Source organism: Taurulus bubalis (assembly GCF_910589615.1).
Source record: "Taurulus bubalis genome assembly, chromosome: 1".
NCBI classification, from domain to species: domain Eukaryota; kingdom Metazoa; phylum Chordata; class Actinopteri; order Perciformes; family Cottidae; genus Taurulus; species Taurulus bubalis.
Window position 1 is genome coordinate 18,808,124 of NC_136589.1, and position 25,000 is coordinate 18,833,123.

Genomic DNA, 25,000 nt, shown 5'->3' on the forward strand with positions numbered 1-25,000 from the left:
GTGGACGGCAGAAGCTAATGACCACAGTTGAGTGAACCTGGAATTGTTGTATGAGAACATAATGTTCATAACTTAATGGCTGACGACCAGTTATCCCATGGTTTGCACTTATGTGATCTACACGAAGTAAATACAAGTTGTTTAGTATTTTCTATACTTTGACTAACTTTTATATTGTAAAACAATGTTGTGTTGCTAATCGCGAATAGCATTAGTGATTAGCATTAGCATACTATGGTTAGCTTTGCTTTCATACTGTTAGCTCTGCATGTAAAACCAGTTAAGAAAAGCTATTGCTAAAGCACCATGAATCAGCATATGGACTGGGTGCTTAGCTGATTTATGTGATTCAGGAGATGGACGTTTGTGACTGAGAAGAAGGATAATTCTCCTTGGATTTGTGAGTAATAACAAACCGTGCATGTGCCCTTTTTGTTTAAAAACAAAAATCCCCTTGCGGCTATTATTAGACAAAAACAACATATTATCTCCGGAACCACATCGTTGTTTAACTTCATTTAAATTGCTACAATACAACCCTGCAATACAACTGCAACCCTTGTGAGAAGATACATCTGGTGTGAAACACAATTCAAGTAATCGTTAAGTTTAAGTATTTACGTAAACAAAATGTTTGAACCGAACGACACAGTTTTTTTAAACTCCTTTAAACACCCAAATGCTGTGTTCTACTATGAGTTTTGTAGCAGATTCCGATTCTCTAGGTCCTAATCTTTCCAAAAAGCTGTCTTATTAGTATGTGGGCTGTTATTAGGGCACCATGATACAGTTTGAAAAACTTGGTGACCGCTCAAGGAGGCATTTTTGGGAAATCTTGCTCATGTTATCTGAAAATATCTTTTAAAAGTGTTTTTTTTTGCAGATATACATTTTTTTCCCCAAAACTTTGCTGAACAAATACATACAATAAACACAAGTATTGGAATTAATTTGGGGTTCCTACGATGACTCAAACAGAAAAAAAAGTCTGGAACCAAAACTGGTTCCACCGTGCTTAACCCTTTGGGGGCGGGGCCTGCTTCAAAAATTACGGTGCATCAGTCGCTTTTTGATTCTAATTTATTTTCTTTGATTCATATTTATTTTCTTTTATTCACAGGACAAATGGCCACTACACTGTTATATAGTTATACTTTATACTGTTATATAGTAATATAGTACCTAACCTAAAGTAAAATGTCTTCCTTCATCAGTGTTGAACATCTATCTTGAGGCTCCAGAAAGAACACTGTTTAGCTTGAACGTTTTTACTATCTGAAATAATTCCAGCTGTCAAACGGGAATAAATAAATTAACAAACAAAACTGTCAACTCGGTCCTGCAAACTGTTTTAGCTCCGGGGCGGATGTTAAAGTTATGTTCTTCTAACTGAAGACGCAGCGGACAGTTTGACAGGTCGGCTCATTACGCCTCCAAACAGATCCAGAGTCAGTGTTGACGTCTGTTTGTGTTTGCTGCTTCTTCCCGATAACTTCTGTCTGTTCAGGAGGAGCAAAGCCAAACTCACTTTTAGACGATGTTGAGACATCAAGGATGAGAAGCTTGTTAGCAGAGCTTCTCTCTGCCTGCTGAGTTATTTAATGACTGACAGTAAAGTTGAATATTATCATCTTTTCCGCTCCAGAAACAACCCAGTCGTCAGAATGTTGCCTTTGCACGTGTCTGCAAACCAAAGTCTGGTATCTCGCTGGCAAAAACACACAACTTATGTTGTGAAATGAACAAAACTAATTGGTAACGCAACTTCGTAACGCAACTTCGTAACGCAACTTCGTAACGCAACTTCGTAACGCAACTTCGTAACGCAACTTCGTAACGCAACTTCGTAACGCAGCTTCTTCATATCTTCCTCTTTTTGACATCTTCCTCTTCTAGACATCTTCCTCTTCTTCATATCTTCCTCTTCGTTACATCTTCTTCCTCTTCTTCACATCTTCCTCTTCTTCCTGACGCGTCCTGCAGACGTGTTTCTTCTCTGAACCTTTCCCAGGAGAAGCTCAAACTGCTCTCATTCAGTCAGCTGACGACTCCTTCGGCTGCTTCACTGCCCCTCGTTATTTTCAGCTTCTCACGGGGTTCAGAGTGGGCGTCGCCCGTCCTGATCGGTTCGATGCCGATGAGTGTCAGTTTTAATCCTCCGTTCTACTTCAGAGCTGACAGAGACCGAGACATCAGCTGTTGATGTGTTTCCTGTTAAACTTCATCTGACTTCATCTGACGCAAGGAACAGAGAAGTCTGTCCATTATATATGATGCTACAGCCAGCAGACGGCTAGCTTAGCTTAGCATTAAATCACTGTTGGCCTGACTCCTACCAGCCCCTCTAACGCTGACGGATAAACAGGTGGTGTAAAAACAATGTATGTGTGTGTACCCTGCTTGGAGCCGCTGTGGTCGGTGCTTGGACCGGTGTTCGGGGTGTATTTGGTGTCCCGTGTGGCCGCGCTGTGATGCGTCCAGTCGAACTTGTCCGTTTTGTCCTGAGAAAACAAACACAACGCCTCGTCCTCGAAGCCACACTGGAACTCCCCTGAAGACACACAGACACACACACACAGACACACACATTACAGTTATCTGAATACCTTTTTAAGGTATGAACACATGGATGACGTTCAGGGACTTACTGAGATGTGGGTTAACAGGAGCTGAAGGACAAGAGACAAGAAGTTAGATCAAAGGGCATTTATTGTTATTCTACGAAACAACCAAATACAAATAAATAGTTGTGCATTTTATATTTGCGTCCGTACAGGTCGTCTGCTCTCTGGTTGTATAGAAGTCTAAGCTTCATGTGTCAATACGTCACAGAACAAGAAGATCAAGACGCTCTATTCCGTTTGATCGGGACTTGAAACAGAAAATGAAGACAAACCAGCAGCGGGTTTGACACAATCAGCTGTTTCCTAATTTGATTTTCAGAGCGAAAGGGTAATTACACCACATGTTACACACACACACACACACACACACACACACACACACACACACACACACACACACACACACACGGTGCAGCTGTTGGAAACTGGCTGTGTGAACAGCTGCTGCGTCAACAAGCTTGTGCTCGTTATCAACCGGCACTAATTGATGAGCTTTGGGTGCTGTGTGTGTGTGTGTGTGTGTGTGTGTGTGTGTGTGTGTGTGTGTGTGTGTGTGTGTGTGTGTGTGTGTGTGTGTGTGTGTGTGTGTGTGTGTGTTTGTATATCATTGTGGGGACCGTGGTTTAGATCAGGACCATTCTCAATCCTGGTCCAGGATTGAGAATGGCCTTACCCCCGGCCTTGTTTCCCAAAAAGCTTCTCAAAGAGTTGATGATATTGTGTATATTTTTTTACAAGAACACTAATAAAACATGTGCAGCTCCTCTCTGACTATATTTTATAAGTATTGTAAGTCTTTTGTTCCTGGTACGAAACCAGCGATGGAGTTTAAACTAACTCGCGCATGCACACGCACACACACACACACACACACACACACACACACACACACACACACACACACACACACAGTCTGTCAAACCCGGCATCAGGACTCTGTCTTTCTGTTCTTGTGGGTTTGTGTAGTTTTTATTTGATGTTTCTCTGCAGTTGTGATTTTTATTTGTATTCCCGTCAGGATTCCTAAGTGATGGCTTGTTTCTTTTTGTTCTCTTGTTTTACCAGCGTTTTAGTTTCATTGTTTTTTTATTGTGCAGAAGACGGCATGAAATAAACAGATCATAAAACAAGTCTGTATAAATTATTAGTGAACAGACTATAAATATTTCGCAGGACTTTGTTTAAAATATTGATTTCAAATTTCTTCTTTTTAAATTTGATCAGATATTAATAAGATCTGATCTGTTGTTTTAAACACTTCCTCCATGTTAACTCATAAAGTGTGTGTGTGTATGTGTATGTATATGTATATGTATATATATATATATATATATATATATATATATATATATATATATATATATATATATATATATATATATATGTATGTATATGTGTGTATATATATATGTGTGTATATGTGTGTATATATATGTGTGTGTATATATATATATATATGTATGTATATGTATATATATATATGTATATGTATATATATATATGTATATGTATATGTATATGTGTGTGTGTGTATATATAGATATATATATATATATATATATATATATATATATATATATATATATATATATATATGTATATGTATATGTATATATATATGTATGTATGTTGCAAGCTTAATAACTGGAATAATAAAATAGAGTAGCTAATTAGTGCTAGCATGTTCGCGGTGAGCTGCTGTCGTTCACCAACGTATTTATCATTATAATTATTATTATGATGTACATATTGAATTCCTCTGTGTTGCTTTCCGGTGTGTATAAAACCAAACGAACCACAACATACCGCTGTACTTGATGATGCGTTCAGTGGCATCCCCCTCGCCGTAGCGGGTGATGGGCGTGAGGCGGACCAGGTAGGACTCCGGCTTGATGAGCTCCGTCAGGTTGTAGGTCAAAAGCTCCCCCTTTTGGACGGTGGTCTCCATGGGGATCTCCTGCTCCCACCAGCGAGACTGACTCATCTGACACACAGACACACGCTATGAGGGCGCTGCATTGACCTTTCACCTTCAGGTTGACCTTGTGGGGACCTGCCCTTTGTTCTCACATACGAGCACAATCCCCACAATGTTATCTAGATCAGATTTAAACACTGACAACATTTACATTACACAATATTTGTATTAATTCTCATAATGTCAAAAGGAACTCATTTTACTCTGTTAATTTGACGACACAGTTGATATTCATGTGTTGAATGGTCTGAAATGAAAAGTTTTTATTTCCACGGATAAAAATAACAGAAACAATTATATTGAATGACCACGGAGGGAAAAGATCATATTTTGAGAATTTTGCATTTCTTTAGATTTGGGGGGAAACCAGAGCACCCGAAGGGAACCCACACTGACACAGGGAGAACGTGGAGGGAACCCATGCTGACACAGGGAGAATGTGTAAACTCCCCCTCGCCACAACAGTTCAACTTCTTTATGCATCAAAACAGACGATCAATCAACTTCACTCTGTGACTTCATACTCTTTTCAACACCTCTTCTTCCTCCCCCATTCCTCCTCTCCTCTTCCTCCCCCTCTCCTCCTCCAAACTTGTTGTTGTCCTTATTTTTCTCTCCAGTCTCTCTGCATCATCATTGTCGTCTTCCTTTTATAATTTTATGTCCAATCAGCTCTTCCTCTCTTGCTTCGTCTCTCTTTCTCTCTTCCTCCCCTCTCTCTCTTCCTCTCTTTCTCTCTCTGCAGCACTCAGCTCTGTATGAATGAAAAGACAGGCAGGTTGCCATGGCAACAAGCCCTCCTCTTCCTCCTCCTCTTGCTCCTTATTCTCTATAGCCAGACTGATGCTGCAGGTTCAGACTCAGCATCACGCCCAGCGTTTCATTTTATACTTATATCATGTAGATAGGAAATATGATTATGCATTTTTATATATATATATGTGTGTATATGTGTGTGTGTGTGTGTATCTAGGAAATATGAGTATGCATCTATGTATATATAATATTTATATTTTGTTTGGTTACTTTATTAGTAACCGTAGGTAGACTTGGTTTGCAGTCGAAAACAGTAGAAAATGAGGCATCTGTCTCGACATACATTACAACAAACACAGACAACCAGACAAACATGATTAAAGTACTCAAAGCTCCAGATCAGTGCTGTTATAATTATAATTTGTTCACCTGCGTGATGGCTGCTGGAACAAAGCTGTTTTTATAACTCTTTGTTCTGCACCGTGGTACTAAATGCCTCCGTCTAGAGGGGAGAAGCTGAAATTCCCTGTGCAAACAAACAAACAAACAAACTGGGGGACCATTTATACCAGTGAGACAACCATAGTATGATGATGATGAAGATGAAGGAACAACATGAAGGCTCTGGTCCAAACGTGAGGTTTGATCATAATAATAATAATAATAATAACTGACCTGTCGGATGCCCAGGCGGTAGGCCAGGATCCGGTCCACGGCGTTGGGCTCCATCTGGGTCCACTGCAGCTTGAAGCCGTAGACCCGCGGCCGGTTCTGCCACAGAGCGCTGAGCGTGTCGTAGTAGAACTCTGGAGCAAAGGCCTTCCCTGAGAGAACCAGGGTTAGAGGTCACACTAGGACTCCCAAGGTACATTTTACCGACTAGCATCCAATCAGGGTTTTGTGAAGATACTGGACCAGATGCTGGACCAAACCAGAGCTAAACCTCCTGAGAATACTGGACCAGATACTGGACCAGCACAGCAGCCTAAATGAACTGAAGCGGTGTTTGTGCTGAAGAGCATTGAAGTGACTTTGAGGACTTCCTCCAGGAAACAAGGCACAGAAACAGGAAGTTGACGCCAAGGTAACGGAGGTCCTCTCAGTGTGAACATCAGGGCTGTGAATCTGATGGAAACATGAAGAATAAACTCAGAGACGGACTTCATGAACTTTAGTCCCTAAAGCTGTGCTGCCGTCTCAATGGCTGCTGCCGGATGAGCGAGGTTTCAGACGCCGCCGGGGTGTTCAGACCTGCTCAACAACACAAACTCCACCTCAACGACGACAAGCCGACACAATCGCCGTCATTTCCCCTCAGCTCTCCATCCCAAGCTTACAACTTCTCCTCTTTGACTGCTTTCTGCTGCTATCTGCAGAACGCGCCGCCACCGCCGGCTTCACAGGGAGAGGAGGTAGACTTCCTGTGAGGCGTCTGAAAGCTCAGAGACCAACATGAGAGATGAGGATGAGCTCTTCGTGTCCACAGAGTAAAGATACGACGCACATGTTCTTTGAGCTTCATGTGTTTGTAGGATGAAGCACAGTGTCTACTCAATACCAGGACCTCCTCTAGAGGTCTGATCAATACAAGGACCTCCTCTAGAGGTCTACTCAATAACAGCACTTGCTCTAGAGCAGGGGTTCTTAACCTTTTTGACCTCTGGGCCTAACTTTTCAAGTACAAAGTGCCCATTTAAATATTAACATTGTATTGGTTTATTAACTAATTGATCTCAATCTTGGTTTGACTTGTATTCAATAACTAAATCAAATCTACCTACAGTTTAACAAGGAAAAACCTGGAAAAAAGTCATGGAACAAATCAAGCTAATACAATAACTAATTTAAAGGCTCAAATCAGCCGTATTAACACAAAAATAACTAATTATTAGATTTTTCTACAAAAACAAGGGGGACCCTCAAAAAAACTAAGAAAAAAATAGAAATTTGATAAATACATCATGTGGTAATGAAAGAAATACACTGTGCACAGTTATTAGAAAAGTAGTTTTTTTGAGGATTAATTGTATTACTGAACAACAACACTGCTCTTGGTTAACGCTCTGGGGTCTGTGGTCATTTTCTCAATTTTACATAATTTTTTAATTCCCCTTTTTAAAGTCACCTGCATATGATACATACTCATGTGTTGTATATCAAAAATTACAGAACAATCTCAGCTATCTATATAATGAAGCACCACTGCCCCAAGGCACAAGTGTAAAGAGAGAATATGACTCTAAAGCTGAAAAATGTAATCTAGATTTTGGAAATTCTTCATATCTCTTGTGAAAACATAACTTTACTCAGGTGGTAGAACGGTTTTGTTGATGGAAATTGGTTTACCATATTTCTTAGGTTCACAAAAGCAGTGAAATATATGAATAAAATGAAAGATGTGTGTAAATAAATTTCTAAAACCAAATTTATTATTATATGGTGGGGATGTGCTCTGTGGCTGCACCGTTCAGTCGTAGACACGTAAGACGACATCTAACACTGCAGGAGCTAGCTGCGTGCAAACGTTGCTAAGCTATCGCCAACAAACTAACGCTAGTTACTGTCTTACAAACACATAATGGAGGTTCAACACTACTAGTCGTACTATGTTCACTGAAAGAAAGTTAATGGTGATAGTGACACAAGTTGATTATGCACCATTCAGTCGTAGACACGTAAGAGGACATTCAAAACTGCAGGATCTAGTTACGTGCAAAGGTTGCTAAGCTATTGTCAACAAACTAATGCTACTCACGGTACAAACACATAGAGGAGGTCCAACACTACTAGTCGTACTATGTTCACTGAAATAAAGTTAACGGTGTGGGTACACTTTGGAGAAATACAGGGAAAAAGAGAGCAGTATCCTATCCTCCTAGCATAACAGGAAAAGCGAGACCGGAAACAGAATTAAAAAAAGAGAAGGAATCAAGAGCATCTTGAAATTACTTTGTAAATAAAGCAAAAATTATATTCGGGGAAAAAGGAATTGATGAAATTATTGATCATATACGGGGAATTTAATGGGCATTGGGCAAGTTAATACTAAAATTAGATTGAAGTGTCGGGGTTGTTTTTAAGATGTGCCAGGTTTGTGTGCAGCTGTGAATTGAAATATTCCAGAGGCAAGATAAGTCATTTGAATGACCTCGAACACGATAAATAGTAGTTTTGTGCGCTGCAGTGAATAGATTATTCAGTGGACTGACGACCCACTCACATACTTATGATTGACATATCCCTTTTAATCTAAGACTCCAGGTAAATAAGGATAAAGTAAGTCTTAAAAAAGAAAAAAAAAAAAGAAGAAAAAAAAGAAGAGTATAGGTAAAAAGTCAAAGTAAGCCTGTGCAGCTTTTTCAGCCTGGGAGTGTGCATGTTTATAAAGTCTTATCTCCGGTGATACAATATATGTGGGAGAAGGACAGACACACTGTGAACCAATTGAGTGAATGGGTGAAAATGGGGTTCCCGGAGAAGGGCAGTTTCAGCCTTTAACAATTGGAGCAACTCCGAGCGTGTTTGGATCAGAGAGAGAAAGACGAAGCGGTAGAACATGAGTGGAAGTCTAAGAAAGAAATAAAGAACTTTGTGCCGTTTAAAGCGGACTGGAGGGCATATAGAATGTGGAGAGAGGAAGCAGAAAGTAGTGGGAGGATCCGGCTGAGAGGAGTGGGGCGACGGGGCGGACCCTAGAGAAGGACCATTTGACGGACACCTCAGCACAGAAGGTGAACAAATTCTGATTTGACAAACATGTGCATACAATACACACATTAGAAATTAGGCAAACCCGCTATACAACCACATACAAGATAGATTTGAATACAAATTAAGGTTTTAGAAAATGACTATATTAGATAATGATATTGGACCAAGAATACTGCCGCTGTTTCTGTCTTCCAGACAATATTATTTGTTTGAGGTGGAGTTGCTGCATGTTTCCTTGGTATGAGGCCTAGGAATGGAGTTCCTGCATCTTTCCTTAGCATGAGACCTAGGAATGGAGTGAAAGGACACGACTGGCTGGCTGCACACGCTGACTCTGCTTTCTGACATCAGGCCTACAGAGGATGATGTGACGTATTTCCAGAGATTGGCGACCCCAGAGTGAAGAGATGAGCCTCTTCTGGTCCGGTTTTAATAATGATGAATGCAAGGACCAGACAATTGCAAAGTAAATTGTAAAAGGGGGAATATGTATATATAGGGCATTGTAAGAATAGGTATATGTAGGTTATTATAAAGATAGATCCACATTTTGTATAGTTCTTTTAGTAAACGGCACTCTAAAAGACAGCAAAAGGCGAAGTGATAAAAGAGAGATTAAATCTAAATACTTGTTCAATACAGATTATAATTGTTTTTGTTCAACTGGTCATTAAGATTTCAACTGGTCATTAAGGGTGTCATCAAAGCAAATAAATGCAACATTTAGATACAATATAATATAGACATAATAAAAACGTTTTAGAACATTTTATATCTCTTTATAGAATTCCTAATTTTGGGGGAAACATTAAATAATATGAATATCAAAGTATTCAAATTAGTTGTTAATTAAGAGGATGTAAAACAAAGGAGGAATTAAATGTTCATAGTTTGAGTGATTATTGCAACACTATGCTGACTGGTTTCCTCCTACGGATGAAAGGGGGAGGGATAGTAAAGTGATTCTTCTGTGTAATAATGCTTATAATCTAGGTTATTACAGTTTTTTCCTAGATGTGGTGTAATAAAGAATAAATAATCCAATCAATGTTTACAGGTAGAAGGATCAATTAAATCAACAATTGGTTCCTGATTGTTGATAGCATAACTGTGATTGAATATATTAGTTTAAATTGTTTGCTATAACATAGGTGTGCTGTTGTGTCTGTTTAGAGATTTCCACTCTGTTAAGTAACACACACATAGTTATGAACTGATATAGCCCATTCTTGTAGATTTATATTATTGTCTAGTTTACATAATAAATTATGTAAAAAGGGGGATTGATAATATAAATCGTTATATTCTGTAGATATTCTGCATTTCATTATTCGTATGTCTATTAGAGTTCAGGTTGTGCAAGGTCAGTTTAACAGATACTGTCTGTGAGAAGTTTCTGTGAGAAACGTTCCTCAAGGTTCCACGTGTTGCACTACAACACTCACACCTGTTTATCAGTATATTGACATTAGAGAAGCAGACTGGTCGTTGCACGTTCCAGTCTTGTGAGAAAAGATGAGGACACGATTCTCCTCCTCTTAGAATTGTTAGAGCCAATAGAAATGTTAGATGTTCATGACGGAAAACTGTGTATTAAGGAGCCGACCTTCCGGCTGTTCGATGCGTTTTTGGACGGTCAACCTGCGTGTTGACTGGACGACTCCCTGCTATCGTGATTGCAGCATGTGTTACCTTACTTGTGATCAAGGAAAATAAATTCCGAGAACGAGAGAAGTTGTTTGACTGAGTTCTTCCGGACGCTACACCAGGCATCCAATAATTAGTACGCATTAACAGGTGATAGTGACACAAGTTAATTATGCACCAGTCAGTCGTATACACGTAAGAGGACATTCAAAACTGCAGGATCTAGTTACGTGCTAACATTGCTAAGCTATCATCAACAAACTAACGCTAGTTATGGTCTTACAAACACATAATGGAGATCTAACACTACTAGTCATACTAAGTTCACTGAAAGAAAGTTAACGGTGATAGGGACAACAGTTGATTACGCACCGTTCAGTCTCACAGAAACGCTGTAGCCAGCTATCTGTCCTGTTAGCTCCCGCTAGGTCCTTGTTAGCGAATCCTTCAGGCACTGAAGCTACGCCATCCGTCCTCTCCAACATAGCTTTGCTCAGGACTCTTTGCTTGGCATCTTCTGACTCACAGTGAAGCTTTGCACGTCCATGTTTAGATGCTCAGACGCGGAAGTGGAAACCATATCCGCCAGATTTGAAACCATATCTCTGTGACGTATTATCGCGAAGATATGATTTTTATTAAAAACGTAAACATCTGCCCCCAAAGTGTTAATCCACAATGTTAATAAACCTTAAACCTCACAGTAAAAGTGAGGTTTTTACTTTCTTAGGAGAATGCAATTGTTCACAATTATTGGGCAATTATTAGTGTGCAGACAAGTGTGCACACAATTGAAAATAATAATTTTCAAATGAAATAAACTGTAAATAGGCTAGCGTTAGCCCACACTAGACACACTGGGCTCAGGGCAGTAATATCTCTGGTGTCTTCAATTCATAACCTATGCCAGTGATTCTTAACCATAGGGCCGCGGTCAACCATTGGGCTGTGAGCGCCACCTAGAGGGCCGCCAAAAACTTTCCGTTTTTACCGGTGGGAATTGTGAATTGAAGACAGCAAAGTTTTTACTGTTGTCCATGAGACGCTCAGTTACAATATAGCTTCCCACCACTTGGTGGCGGTAATGCGTCAGTCAGTTATTTTACAAGCTCTAAAATGCAGAAGAAGAAACTCAGCCAGCAGCTAGCTAGCCTGTAGCGAAAGTTATATAGAAGAGAAGTATTTAAAGCGAAAACATAAAGACGAAAGTGCTGCCGAACACCCCCTCCCAAACGTCTAAATGTTTGTGCAAGTATATACGAAATAGGGCTTTGTGAACGAAGGTAACAAGGCGGAGCCCTGAACCTGTGTGGAGTGTGGGCTAACGCTAGCTAACGCTAGCCTCGCTAGCTAACGCAGCACTGGCTTCACAGCTATATCTAGAGACCAAACATCCAACGCTCGTGGGAAAGCCAGTGGGATTTTTCCAGATAAATGACAGTGTACTACAGATGCAGAAAAGGTCTGTCGTGTCACTGACTGGCAACTCCAAATGTGCTGTGAAAGCCAGCTGTCACAGATATGAAGAGCAACTTCTGGTTCTGCAAACATGAAGACTGCTGAACCATATCATTCACAGATTATAAAGCTATATTTTAATTTGCACTTTATCTAAATGTTATTTACAGTTTATTTCATTTGAAATGTATTATTTTGAATTGTGTGCACACTTGTCTGCACACTAATAGTTGCCCAATAATTGTGAACACACAGATATTCTCTTAAGAAAGTAAAAACCTCACTTTTACTGTCTTAAACATTTAAGGTTTATTAACATGTTGGATTAACCGAGAGCACTGTAGTTGTTCAATAATACAATTAATCCTCCAAAAAACTACTTTCCTAATAGTTGTGTAGTGTATTTATTTCATTACCACATTATGTATTTATCAAATTTCATTTTTTTCCCTCCGTTTTCTTGAGTCTCCCATGTTTTTGTTGAAAAATCAAATAATTTGTTATTTTTGTGTTAATACGCCTGATTTGAGCCTTTGAATTAGTCATTGTATTAGCTTGATTTGTTCCATGACTTGTTGTCTTTGCAAGTTTACATACACATGATCAATAAATGTCTTTGTGATGATCACACTGTATCATGCAATTTATTTGACAAGGTTTTTGCTTGTTAAACTGTAGGTAGATTTGAGTTAGTTATTGAATACAAATCAAACCAAGAGTGAGATCAATTAGTTAATAAACCAATACAGTGTTAATATTTGAATGGGCCCCGGGGCACTTTGTACTTGAAAAGTTGGGCCCCGAGGTCAAAAAGGTGAAGAACCCCTGACCTATGCGGTCCCGCGACCCTCAGGTGAAAAACGGAAAGTTTTTGGCGGCCTCCTCTAGAGATCTACTCAATACCAGCACCTCCTCCAGAGGTATACAGTTGATGGAGCCTGATGGAACTTTAAAAGAATATTCCACAAGTCCCTATTAAGGAATACAAACCCTTTAACTTATGCAGAGAGCATTGAGAGACAATGATTTGCAGCAGGAGTGCAAAAATCAAAGATGAAGACTTCATATTCATGATGAAACACTTGAAGTGATACCTGAGCAACGGGTTCTAATCTTCACTAATGTCTTTGTTGTCACTTCAGACGTTTTACAGAATTTGAAGGTTTCCTAAAGCTGCAGGTTGTTATCATTCATGACACGTTCAAGTCCCCCAAGGAAACTCTGTGATTCTCTGCTTCAGTCTGCCAACACATGATGAAGATGAACTCTAATTACTCATCGTGTTCATCGTCCTCCAGATGTAAACACTTTGGAAACGGCTCAGCGGTCCCAGCAGACCTCAGGTCTTCTTCCTACCGGGGCTTCACTGAGAGACTAGCAGACCGGGACTGGGAGTCCAAATGAAGGCTCAAACTATTATAGAGTCCAAGTCGAGTCTTCAGTTAATTTAAACGAGGTCCAAATCCACCAGCTACAACTCAGAGAACAGAGTCTTGTTCAGAAACAGGATACCCAACCTGTTCACATCTTCAAGCATAAAACCATGTCCCATCATGCACCAGTCACTCACCTGTGACCAGGAAGGTGCAGCGCCCCGCCCCGGCCTCGTTGGTGATGTCACAGGTGTACTCGCCGTATCCTTCCCGGTTCAGAGCTTTCACCAGGTAGCTGGTGTCATCCTGCTGGTCGCTGAACTGCCCGACGGTGAGGAGGCGGGAGCCCAGCTTCCACTCGTATCGCAGGAGGCGCGCCGGGTGAGCTTGCAGCAGGCGGCAGGTTAGGCTAAATGCCCGGCTGAGAGCCTGACGGACCTCTGTGTACACCGGCTCCACGGTGGGCGGGACTGTTGAAGGCCGAGACAGGAAGTTTGAGACGACACAGCACCAAGAATATCAACAATCGTCATTTTGAGTCCAGATCAGGCGGCAACCTCCGGCTGCATTCTCTCTGATGTCCATCAGGGGGTGACTTCTCTGGTTGTATAGTTGGTTCATGGTCCACAAAGACCTGTCAATCACCTTGAAGCCCCCTAGAGCATCCTTTGCTTTATGGTCTGTTTGACTCTAAATGACCATCATTTACTAAATGAACATCATGCTGTGTTGAAGAAGACTTGAAACTATTGATTGAGACATAAACTAATGTTTACTGAGGGAATACATCAAGAGAGAAGTAATTTATGTAGCCTTCTATACAACCAGAGGAGTCACTCCCTGGTGGTCAGGAGAGAGAATGCAGCTTTAACACATGAAGCATATACTTCTATACAACCAGAGGAGTCACCCCCTGGTGGTCATTAGAGATAATGCAGCTTTCGCTTCACTTTAAAGAACCAGAGATGTTCTCCTGATCTGAATTCTTTATATTAAATATTACAGACATCAATCTCTTCTTTCTGTAAAGTTTAAAATCCAAATCATGTTAAAACATTTGATGTGTAATCCCTTTAAGTGTGTTTTAACTTAACCTGAACTGACCTGAAACTTCAGTTTAATAGTGGCTGTATTAAAGTGATAAAATAAATAATACGTCAGAATAACTCCAGACTGAATGCAACTAGATTTAATGGCTGCTGCGCGTCACTTCCTGCTCTCTCACTTTTTTTAATGAAGCTTCTAAAATAACCATAAAGCTCTTAAAGTGTTTGAAATGTGTAAAGTCCGACCGGAGCTAAGGGGCACAAAGGCAGCGCCGGATCTGTCGTTTTATATCCCTCCGGCAGAACTTCCTCTGAGGATTTCTGCCACGTTTCAGGTGTCACTTCACAGATTAATGTCCTCTCTGGTGGGTAGTTTCTGATATTAGTTCTGATGATGAAAACATAACAACCAGAGAGGGAAAACATATTCATCAACCTCCAAAAAAACATGTGGCCTTCATGTTTTGTCTGAAAACTACATTACTGAATCCGTTTGATTTATTAATATTATTTTTGTGTCTGTTCTACATAACAGAACACTTTCCAGTTAAAACACAGTCAGCTAGTTTCAGACAAATACTGCAACACTGCTAACTTTGACCGGCGGTGATCTCCTTGTGTCCACTGTGCAGACACACGTCAGCCTGAGGACGTGTGTTTAAACCCCAGAACTGGTCTAAAGGATCCATTACACACATTACTGATGTCCTCGTAACCCCTGATGGGGAAACAACGATCCTTTAGTCCTTTAGACGTGCGTTCACTCAGCTCACGGCCCTCACACCTCAGCTCTCTGGCTAACCCTTGTTCATCGACCACCTCAGGAGGATCCACATAACAGCCTCTGTGCGCCTCCTCCTCCGCCTGTTCTCTGCTCTGAAGCCACCTTTTCTGAAGCGACAAGGAGGATGCGCGTCAGAGGCATTGTGCGCTTGTCAGCATCCCGTCACCGGCGTCCCGTAATCCAGTAAAAACCCAACAGGCCGCGAGGGATTATTGTCAAAGTAAAACCCAAAACATCTGTAACGGTCGTAAGCTTTTATCTGAAAGCTTCATGTGTACGCGATTAGCATATTAATGAGCCCGCGTTATGGGAATGATGTGTGTTTATGTACGTTGTGTTTATGTTTATGTAGTTGTGTTTGTGTTTATGACAGTGGTGGGCCGTCAGGGCCTGCTAAGCCTTCACTGCTGGCCTAAACAGAATCACAAGTTATAGCTATTTTATAATTTAATTGTTTTTCACAAATACACAACATATCAGCTTATTTTCTTCCTCTGTTGCGCTGCCTTCAGCCTGCTGCACTGCGTTCAGCCTGCGAAATGGCGTGGACGTGTGATTGGCCAGTGGCTCAGCATGACCATTAACATGCACTGTGATTGGTCAGTGTGTCAACACGGGTGTCAACCTTGCAGCAAAGCTCAGTAGGAGCTAGAATAATTCAGGCTGAAACACAAGAGAAGTTATGACATGTTTAGTGTTTTACTTGTTTTAACACTCAATGGCTGAAGGAGGAGGAGAAACAGACTTAGTGGCGGATTTACTGAGAACGGCTTTCTCACGGAGGGTTATTATGGGCATGTTTGGCAGTGACATCCTCACTGAAGCACACAGATGAACTGAACAACCACGTCATTGAACTGTGTTAACAACGAGAGGCGGAGGGACTTTACTCTTTATTAAGTGAACAGCACCTGGTGAGTGAACTGCTTTTTCAGTTTTTTGTGTTTGCTCTCCGCTGGCTCCCACCTTCACAGAGCTAGCTTAGCTCGCACCGCTAGCTCGCGCTGTGGAGGTGTTGGGAGAGTGCACGCTGCTAGACCTGCTTTGTTATAACTGTAAGCTATTATATTGAGAACTTGAACAGCTCTCAAGGAGCAATGTTCTGGGCCCTATTTCTCGTACCTGGCTTATTGAGTTAGCGGGCTAATTTTCAGGATAAAATGACGTAGGTCAGGATTTTTGGTTTCTCGAAGCAAGCTTAGATAAATCACCATAGCAACACAGCCAAACATTTAAACCTGCTCCCGGGCAGGACTACTGAAATTCACTGGATAAGCTGGCCAGTCCCACCGGACAAAAAAAGTCAGCTCCCTTCCTCATTGATGAAGGACAAGAAATCATTTATTTACGAGAGCTCCTCGAGCCGCGGACATTGATTACGACAGGCGCAGTGGATTGCCCGTCTCACAGACTGTATAGACTATCACCCGCTGCATGCCGCGCTGTTCTTAACTTTATTTAGCACTTAAGAAACTTATGGATGTGTTGAAAGCACTCATAATTATATGACAGTGTTATTGGTACACCATACATATTATTATTGTAGAACATGATTAAGGTGATCGTGATAAGAATACAGAGAATCATACACAATTTCTTTTCACTGCTTCAACTGATTGAATTTCTGATTATGAATAATACATACATACTGATCTGCCCATACACATATTCAAACTCCTAGTTATATGGTAATCTACACATACATGTATATACACATATATAGTACATGATACATATGCACAAACAGTACATATATCATCATAAGTATATATTCATTCGTATACTACTGCCAGCAGATACATTTAAATAAATATAATCTGATTGATTTGGGTGATGAAGCACTTAAAATTAGCCGATACATTTTCCCAACACTGACGCATTTAACTTGTCTGATATATTTGCGACGCTTATGTCTCACAGTGGGGGCGGTGTTAAGCTGTGTTCACACCAACAACGTTGCAAACGCGTTGCGAATATTCGCAACGCGTTTGCTGTGAATGATTAAGGTAATGAATTCCTCATATGCCTTCATGATCATCTCCCGCGTCTCAGTAGAGAAATAAAAAGAGTTTATTTGGCATTGTACATCGTGGTGTCAGTGCTCGATTATTATCCCTTCTGAAGAAGAGCGGGCAAGCGCATTTATCCAGATGACTGACGTCTGGTTAGAATCAACGAGACCGTTTGAGCACGGATCTTCCGTGGAGAAACCGAGTTAGCCTGACGTCAATCATCTCGCTAATTTAAGCTGGATAATAGGATATTTGCTTGACTTTGTTGAGCCAGGTAAGTGAAATAGGGCCCTAATGTATGCTTCCGGGGCTTTTATTGTGAAGGGAAAAACGGAAGGAATAAAAGTGGTTGCGGTCTTGTGCAAACTACGCAGCATCGTGTTGTTGTTTTATTAATAAAGTGTAGTATAGGCACAAGACAAACCCTCGGCTACATAACTAAGCGTGACTGGTTCTTGTTGATGTGAACTACATGCATTGTCCATTAATGACGCAGCATCCTATCATGCGCGTATTTATGTAAACAATATCAGACAGCACTACCGGCCTAGGTCCAAAATGCACGGCCCGCCACTGGTTTGTGTTTATATGTATGTTGTGTTTATATACGTTGTGTTTGTGTTCATGTACGTTGTGTTTGATTTATGTACGTTGTGTTTATGTTTATGTACGTTGTATTTGTGTTTATGTATGTTGTGTTTATGTACGTTTATGTATGTTGTGTTTATGTATGTTGTGTTTATGTATGTTGTGTTATGTACGTTTTGTTTATGTATGTTGTGTTTATGTACGTTTTGTTTATGTATGTTGTGTTTATGTACGATGTGTTTGTGTGTATGTACATTGTGTTTATGTTCATGTATGTTGTGTTTATGTACGTTATGTTTGTGTTCATGTATATGTAGGTTGTGTTTGTGGTCGTGTATGTTGTGTTTCTGAACGTTGTGTTTGTGTTTATGTACATTGAGTTTATGTTTACGTTCGTTGTGTTTGTGTGCGTTGTGTTTATGTATGTTGTGTTTATGTACATTGTGTTTAAGTTCATGTACCTTGTGTTTTATATGTTGTGTTTATGTAGTTTGTGTTTATTTACATTGTGTTTATGTACGTTGCGTTTATGTATGTTGTGTTTATGTATGTTGTGTATAAGTTTATGTACGTTGTGTTTAAGTTTATATATGTTGTGTTCATGTACGTTGTGTTTATGTACATTGTCTTTATGTGTATGTACGTTGTGTTTAGGTTTATGTACATTGTGTTTAAGTTTATGTACATTGTGGTTATGTACATTGTGTTCATGTACATTGTGTTCATGTACATTGTGTTTATGTACATTGTGTTTAAGTTTATGTACGTTGTGTTCTTGTATGTTGTGTTTATATACTCTGTGTTGAAGTGTGTTTTGTTAATGTACGTTGTGTTTATGTACGTTGTGTTCATGTACATTGTCTTTAAGTTCATGTTTGTTGTGTTTAAGTTCATGTACGTTGTGTTCATGTACGTTGTGTTCATGTACATTGTGTTTATGTACATTGTGTTTAAGTTTATGTACCTTGTGTTTATGTACATTGTGTTTAAGTTTATGTATGTTGTGTTCATCTATGTTGTGTTTATGTACGTTGTGTTTATGTACATTGTGTTTAAGTTTATGTACCTTGTGTTTTATATGTTGTGTTTATGTAGTTTGTGTTTATTTACATTGTGTTTATGTACGTTGTGTTTATGTACGTTGTGTTTAAGTTTTAATATTTTGTGTTTATGTATGTTGTGTATAAGTTTATGTACGTTGTGTTTAAGTTTATATATGTTGTGTTCATGTACGTTGTGTTTATGCACATTGTCTTTATGTGTATGTACGTTGTGTTTAGGTTTACGCACATTGTGTTTAAGTTCATGTACATTGTGGTTATGTACGTTGTGTTCATGTACGTTGTGTTCATGTATATTGTGTTCATGTACATTGTGTTTAAGTTTATGTACGTTGTGTTCTTGTATGTTGTGTTTATATACGTTGTGTTGAAGTATTTTTTGTTAATGTACGTTGTGTTTATGTACGTTGTGTTCATGTACATTGTCTTTAAGTTTATGTTTGTTGTGTTTAAGTTTATGTACGTTGTGTTCATGTACGTTGTGTTCATGTACATTGTGTTCATGTACATTGTGTTTAAGTTTATGTACGTTGTGTTCTTGTATGTTGTGTTTATATACGTTGTGTTGAAGTATGTTTTGTTAATGTACGTTGTGTTTATGTACGTTGTGTTTATGTACATTGTGTTCATGTACGTTGTGTTTATGTACATTGTCTTTAAGTTCATGTACGTTGTGTTTATGTTTATGTATGTTGTGTTTATGTTCATGTACGTTGTACATTATGAGTGCTTTCAACACATCCATAAGTTTCTGATAAGTTTCTGATCTGTCTGCATACTGTGAGACGGGCAATCGGCTGCGCCTGTGGCGATCAATGTCCGCGGTTCGAGAAGCTCTCATAAATAAATGATTCTTTGTCGGCAGAATTTATAACGTCGCGTCCAGAAAGTCGTGATGATTTTGTCCGGTGGGAGTGGCCAGCTTATCCAGTGAATTTCACTAAACCTGCTCTGGAGCAGGTTAAGGGATTTTGATATGTTGCTACCTGCGTCATCTTATCCTGAAAATTATCCAGCTAACTCAGTAAACCAGGTACGAAGCATAGGGCCCCGGTGTGTTACCCACACTGCACCACCAGCTGGATCAACGCCTCCCTGGGCTTCACATTGAATCCGTTGTACTGGCTGGTCCGGCAACGGAAGGTCCCGCTGGTCTCTCTGGTGACGTTGTTGATCCTCAGGACGCCGTCGTAGCTCTCCGTCTGCTCCGAGCCGTCCGGCATCAGAGCCGGCAGCGCTGCCGCCGCCCCGCTCTCCTCCAGCCGGGACCAGAGGAGGATGGGCTTGGGTTTCCCCGAGACCAGACACTGCAGGTCCACGGTGTCGCCCTCCTGAGCCACCAGGTGAGAGCGCCCCCTGGGGACGGACAGCTCCGGGGGAACTGCAGGCAGATCACAGCGGGATAAACGTGTGACCACATGAGCTGAAGCCAATGAGAGCGCAGGGCGGGAGCTGAGGGGGCGGAGCCACCCGTCGTGAGCCAATCAGTGGTTTCAGAACTGGATTTATTGCTTTACATCAGATTCATTGGTAATTATTACAGTCTTATATTTAAGTGAAAAGTAAATGTTAATTAAATATAAAACAAGACGTGATGATAGAAACGTCGTTTAAAAACACTAGTGGAGGATGATCCTTCCTCCTCTCCTTCCTCCTCTCCTTCCTCTTTCTCCTCTCTCCTTCTTCCTCTCCTTTGTACTCTCCTCTCTCGTTCCTCCCCTCCTCTCTCTACCCCTCCTTCCTCACTTCCTCCTCCTGTCTTTGGCCCTCCTCATCTCTATCCCCCTCCCCTCCACTCCTTCTACCTCTCTCTCCTCCTCCTCCTTTTCTCTCTCTCCTCTCTCCTCCTTCTCCTCTCCTTCTTCCTCTCTCTCCTCTTCCTCCTTCTCCTCCTCTCCTCTCCTTTCTCCTCTTCCTCTCTCCTTCTCCTCCTCTCCTTCCTCTTCACCTCCGCACCTCACCTGTGGTGGAAGAGATGTTGACGTCAATGCTGGTCTCGGGCGTGCCCCCCTCCCTGAGCGAGGCCACGCAGGTGTAGGTCCCGAAGTCGGTGAACTTGAGGTCGATGATGTCCAGGTGGGCGGTGCCGCCGCTGTGCGTGAGCACCATGCGCTCCGAGCTCCTGATTGGACGGCCATTCTTCAGCCAATCGAACTGCAGCTCCTCGGGGGGCGTGGCCTCCACCTGGCAGCTCACCTTCACCTCGCGGCCGATCTGGATGTGGTCGTCGTTGTGATACGGGTCCGGCGTGATCCAGAACCGGCCTTTACGGAGACCTGAGGGGGGCAGAGACGGAGATCTGAATCCTGAGACCTGAATCTAGAGACAAAGACCTGAATCTAGAGATGGAAACCTGAATCTAGAGACAGAGGCCATGACCTTATGTTCACAAAGTTCACTGAGAGGATAAATACAGAGTTAGTAATCGGAGCCACCGGGTCGGGTTCTGGTGAAACCAGATGACATCATGCAGGTTCACCAGAACCTCCTTCATCTCAGACTCGGGGGCCTCCAGCATAGACCAGTCCACCGTGAACAGACCCAGATCAGACCCTGCTGCAGTAAACCCAAACTACCACTTTAGTCCACAGAGGGCGCCAGAACCAACACTACCTCTTTAGACCACAGGGGACACCAGAACCAACACTACCTCTTTAGACCACAGGGGGTACCAGAACCAACACTACCACTTTAGTCCACAGGGGGCGCCAGAACCAACACTACCACTTTAGTCCACAGTGGGTACCAGAACCAACACTACCACTTTAGTCCACAGGGGGCGCCATAACCAACACTACCACTTTAGTCGACACGGGGGACCAGAACCAACACTATCACTTTAGTCCACAGGGGGTGCTAGAAGCAACAGGTTCTTCTCTTTCAGTGAATTGATGCAGCAGCAGCTCAGCTGTAAATAAATCTGACTTTCATGCTTCATGAAAGATTCCAGAGTCGTACAGATTCAGAAATGTTTATGTTATGTTGTCACATCTGGATCTAAAGTCTAAAATGAATAAATACATATTTAAGTTTGTAAAGAGGGGCCAGGTCCGGCGGGTCAGAGCCCAGTGACCCCGCAGCCGGTCATTATTGTTTCTATGAATCGTTACAGAAACTAATCCGTCCAAATGGAGCTTCATTATGCCGGAAACCATTTGTTGGGTTTAATCTGAAGCGACCAGCTGCTGCTGCTCTCAGCGGAGGTCACGTGACTTCAGCTAAGCCAATCACACGGCTTCATTGGCTGGAAGCACCTGGGCTGCAGTCGAATAGTAAAAAAATGACCTCCTAACGTCTAACCCTAACCACTTTTCCTAGACCTCTGTGGAAAACGTCACAGAGTCAAGGAAAGATGGGAAGGAGGATTCATGAGGAGTTAGGACAAGACAACCGCGGTGTTTAGCAAATCTGACTCCACTTTCACTAAGCAACGTAGTTATCATGCAACGGCAGGCGCATGTTAGTGACGTCAGTCTGACTACAATAAAGATCATCTTAAATACTTCTTCCGTCTTCTTACAGTGTTGCGTCATGCAGACGATTTAAACAACCCGGTTCATAGTATTACTTTATTAATGAGGTTGGAATAGAAACTAGAAAATTTCACAAGAAATTTTGAAAGTGTGGCTACTACTGCCGTAAGACGTCGCAATATATATATATATATATATATATATATATATATATATATATATATATATATATATACATAACCGGTAGTGAGATGTGTTATTGAGGTTATTGAGGTACATTATACAGATATGCCAACATTAGCTATGAGGGCTTGATGGTGTAAATATGAATTAGACAGCACTTTGCTGCAACATATCACGTGATTACATAAAAAAATATTGTGTACAATTGTGTATTTATTTTCTATTTAATACAATAATCCTCATTTGAGCTTTATGTTAAGATACAGTTAAATCATGGGGCTTTTATGTTGAAAGGGAAGACAGAAAGACAGACAGGTAGACAGACAGTTCTCCTGCGTGTGTGCGCCCGTGTCACTGGTTGCCATGGTGGCAGTCCTGATTGGTGACTTGAAACAGCTGTGTCACTGTCACAGAGCGGGAGACTGGACTGTGGATTTAATGAGAAAACAACCTTTCAAACTATTGTATTTGACAGACAACCGTGAATCCCATCGCGAAAATAACGTAATCATGAGAAGCACAAGACTTCTGAAAACGTTTCCGTCTACTTAAATATTTGTAAGGATTTAGAAATGATAGCGTAACTTCAGTTTATAAAGTGCTCACGTTTCCGTCATGAAAATTGTCGTCCGATTTAACATGGAGGTTGATGGAGCAGTTGGCCGGTCTTCATGTCGCTTTCAGGCTTGCTGACAAAACAGTATAAATTTGTTGGATTCCACGACGCATGTGTACCACCGGCACAATATTTCCAACGTTTTCATATATAAATTATGCCTCAAAAGTCAATATTGTGGAGTGAATGGCAAAATAAAAATACAAAAAGGTTTGTTAGGACACAGCTCCTCGTGCTCTAGCGATGACATCACAGCTCTAACCTGCCCCATACATACCCATTGTAAACTCTGAAATGGTTCCCACATGTTCCTAAACTTGAACAATAATTACATGAAAACTGTGCTAGCTATCAAAAAATGCCCAATTGGGCAAATAAACTCCAGACTTTTGTCAACGTTTTAAACTTCAAATCATTTCTCTACGATAAATTATGGCGAGTCACTGTGGGCACAAAGATGTATGTTTTTTTGCTCTCTTCAATCCGAAACCCCAGTCAAGTGAATGGGACAATTTCTCGCCATTTTTCGCACTTTCTGGGAAAATGGCCGGTCGAATCTCTTAGAAAAGTTATAGCACACGATTCCCGATCAGGCCGCACGTTTTGATGTATTTTTTACGCATGTACTGGCAACGCTGTGGGAGGAGATACGCGCCAAAGTTTTTGTGGGACTATGATTATTGACTGGGGTTTCGGACTGAAGACAGCAAAAAAACATACATCTTTGTGCCCACAGTGACTCGCCATAATTTATCGTAGAGAAATGATTTAAAGTTTAAAACGTTGACAAAAGTCTGGAGTTTATTTGCCCAATTGGGCATTTTTTGATAGCTAGCACACTTTTCATGTAATTAAGTGTGGCTTCAGCTACAGGGGTCATAGACCCCTATAGCAAAGCGCACTTCATAGTATTGCTCGAGCTTATTAAGTGTGGCTTCAGCTACAGGGGTCATAGACCCCTATAGCAAAGCGCACTTCATAGTATTGCTCGGGCTTATTAGTTGGAATGCTTCAGCAGTCCAACTATTGTTATCGTCTTCTTTAATCAATTTATTAGTTGAAATGCATCCAGCAGTCCAACTATTGCTGTTGTCTTCTTTATTAGTTGGAATGCTTCAGCAGTCCAACTATTGTTATCCTCTTCTTTATTAGTTGGAATGCTTCAGCAATCCAACTATTGTTATTGTCTTCTTTATTAGGGCCCGAGTACTGACGTAGTCAGATCGAGGACCTATTGAAATGCTAAGTATTATTATTATTAGGGCCCGAGTACTGACGTAGTCAGATCGAGGACCTATTGAAATGCTAAGTATTATTATTAGGGCCCGAGTACTGACGTAGTCAGATCGAGGACCTATTGAAATGCTAAGTATTATTAGGGCCCGAGTACTGACGTAGTCAGATCAAGGACCTATTGAAATGCTAAGTATTATTATTATTAGGGCCCGAGTACTGACGTAGTCAGATCGAGGACCTATTGAAATGCTAAGTATTATTAGGGCCCGAGTACTGACGTAGTCAGATCAAGGACCTATTGAAATGCTAAGTATTATTATTAGGGCCCGAGTACTGACGTAGTCAGATCGAGGACCTATTGAAATGCTAAGTATTATTATTCCCGACCTATGCGCAGGGAAAAGAGGTGCTTGGGATAAACCTACATTCTTCAAACTTTGCACACCCATCAGAC

At 41.1% G+C, this 25,000-nt stretch overlaps 1 protein-coding gene across 1 annotated transcript in view; it reads right to left on the reverse strand.

Moving 5' to 3' along the window:
- mdga2a (MAM domain containing glycosylphosphatidylinositol anchor 2a) overlaps positions 1-25,000 on the reverse strand; it is a gene marked incomplete at its 3' end in the record, with an annotated part of 99,827 nt that overhangs the window by 12,517 nt on the left and 62,310 nt on the right. The window contains exons 7-13 of the mRNA XM_079221208.1: positions 21,000-21,314; positions 20,105-20,419; positions 13,745-14,017; positions 6,034-6,182; positions 4,431-4,608; positions 2,649-2,669; positions 2,396-2,551 (exon numbers count right to left, since the gene is read on the reverse strand). Of these exons, the coding sequence (XP_079077334.1) occupies positions 2,396-2,551; positions 2,649-2,669; positions 4,431-4,608; positions 6,034-6,182; positions 13,745-14,017; positions 20,105-20,419; positions 21,000-21,314 (1,407 nt within the window). The remainder of the gene's footprint in view (positions 1-2,395; positions 2,552-2,648; positions 2,670-4,430; positions 4,609-6,033; positions 6,183-13,744; positions 14,018-20,104; positions 20,420-20,999; positions 21,315-25,000) is intronic.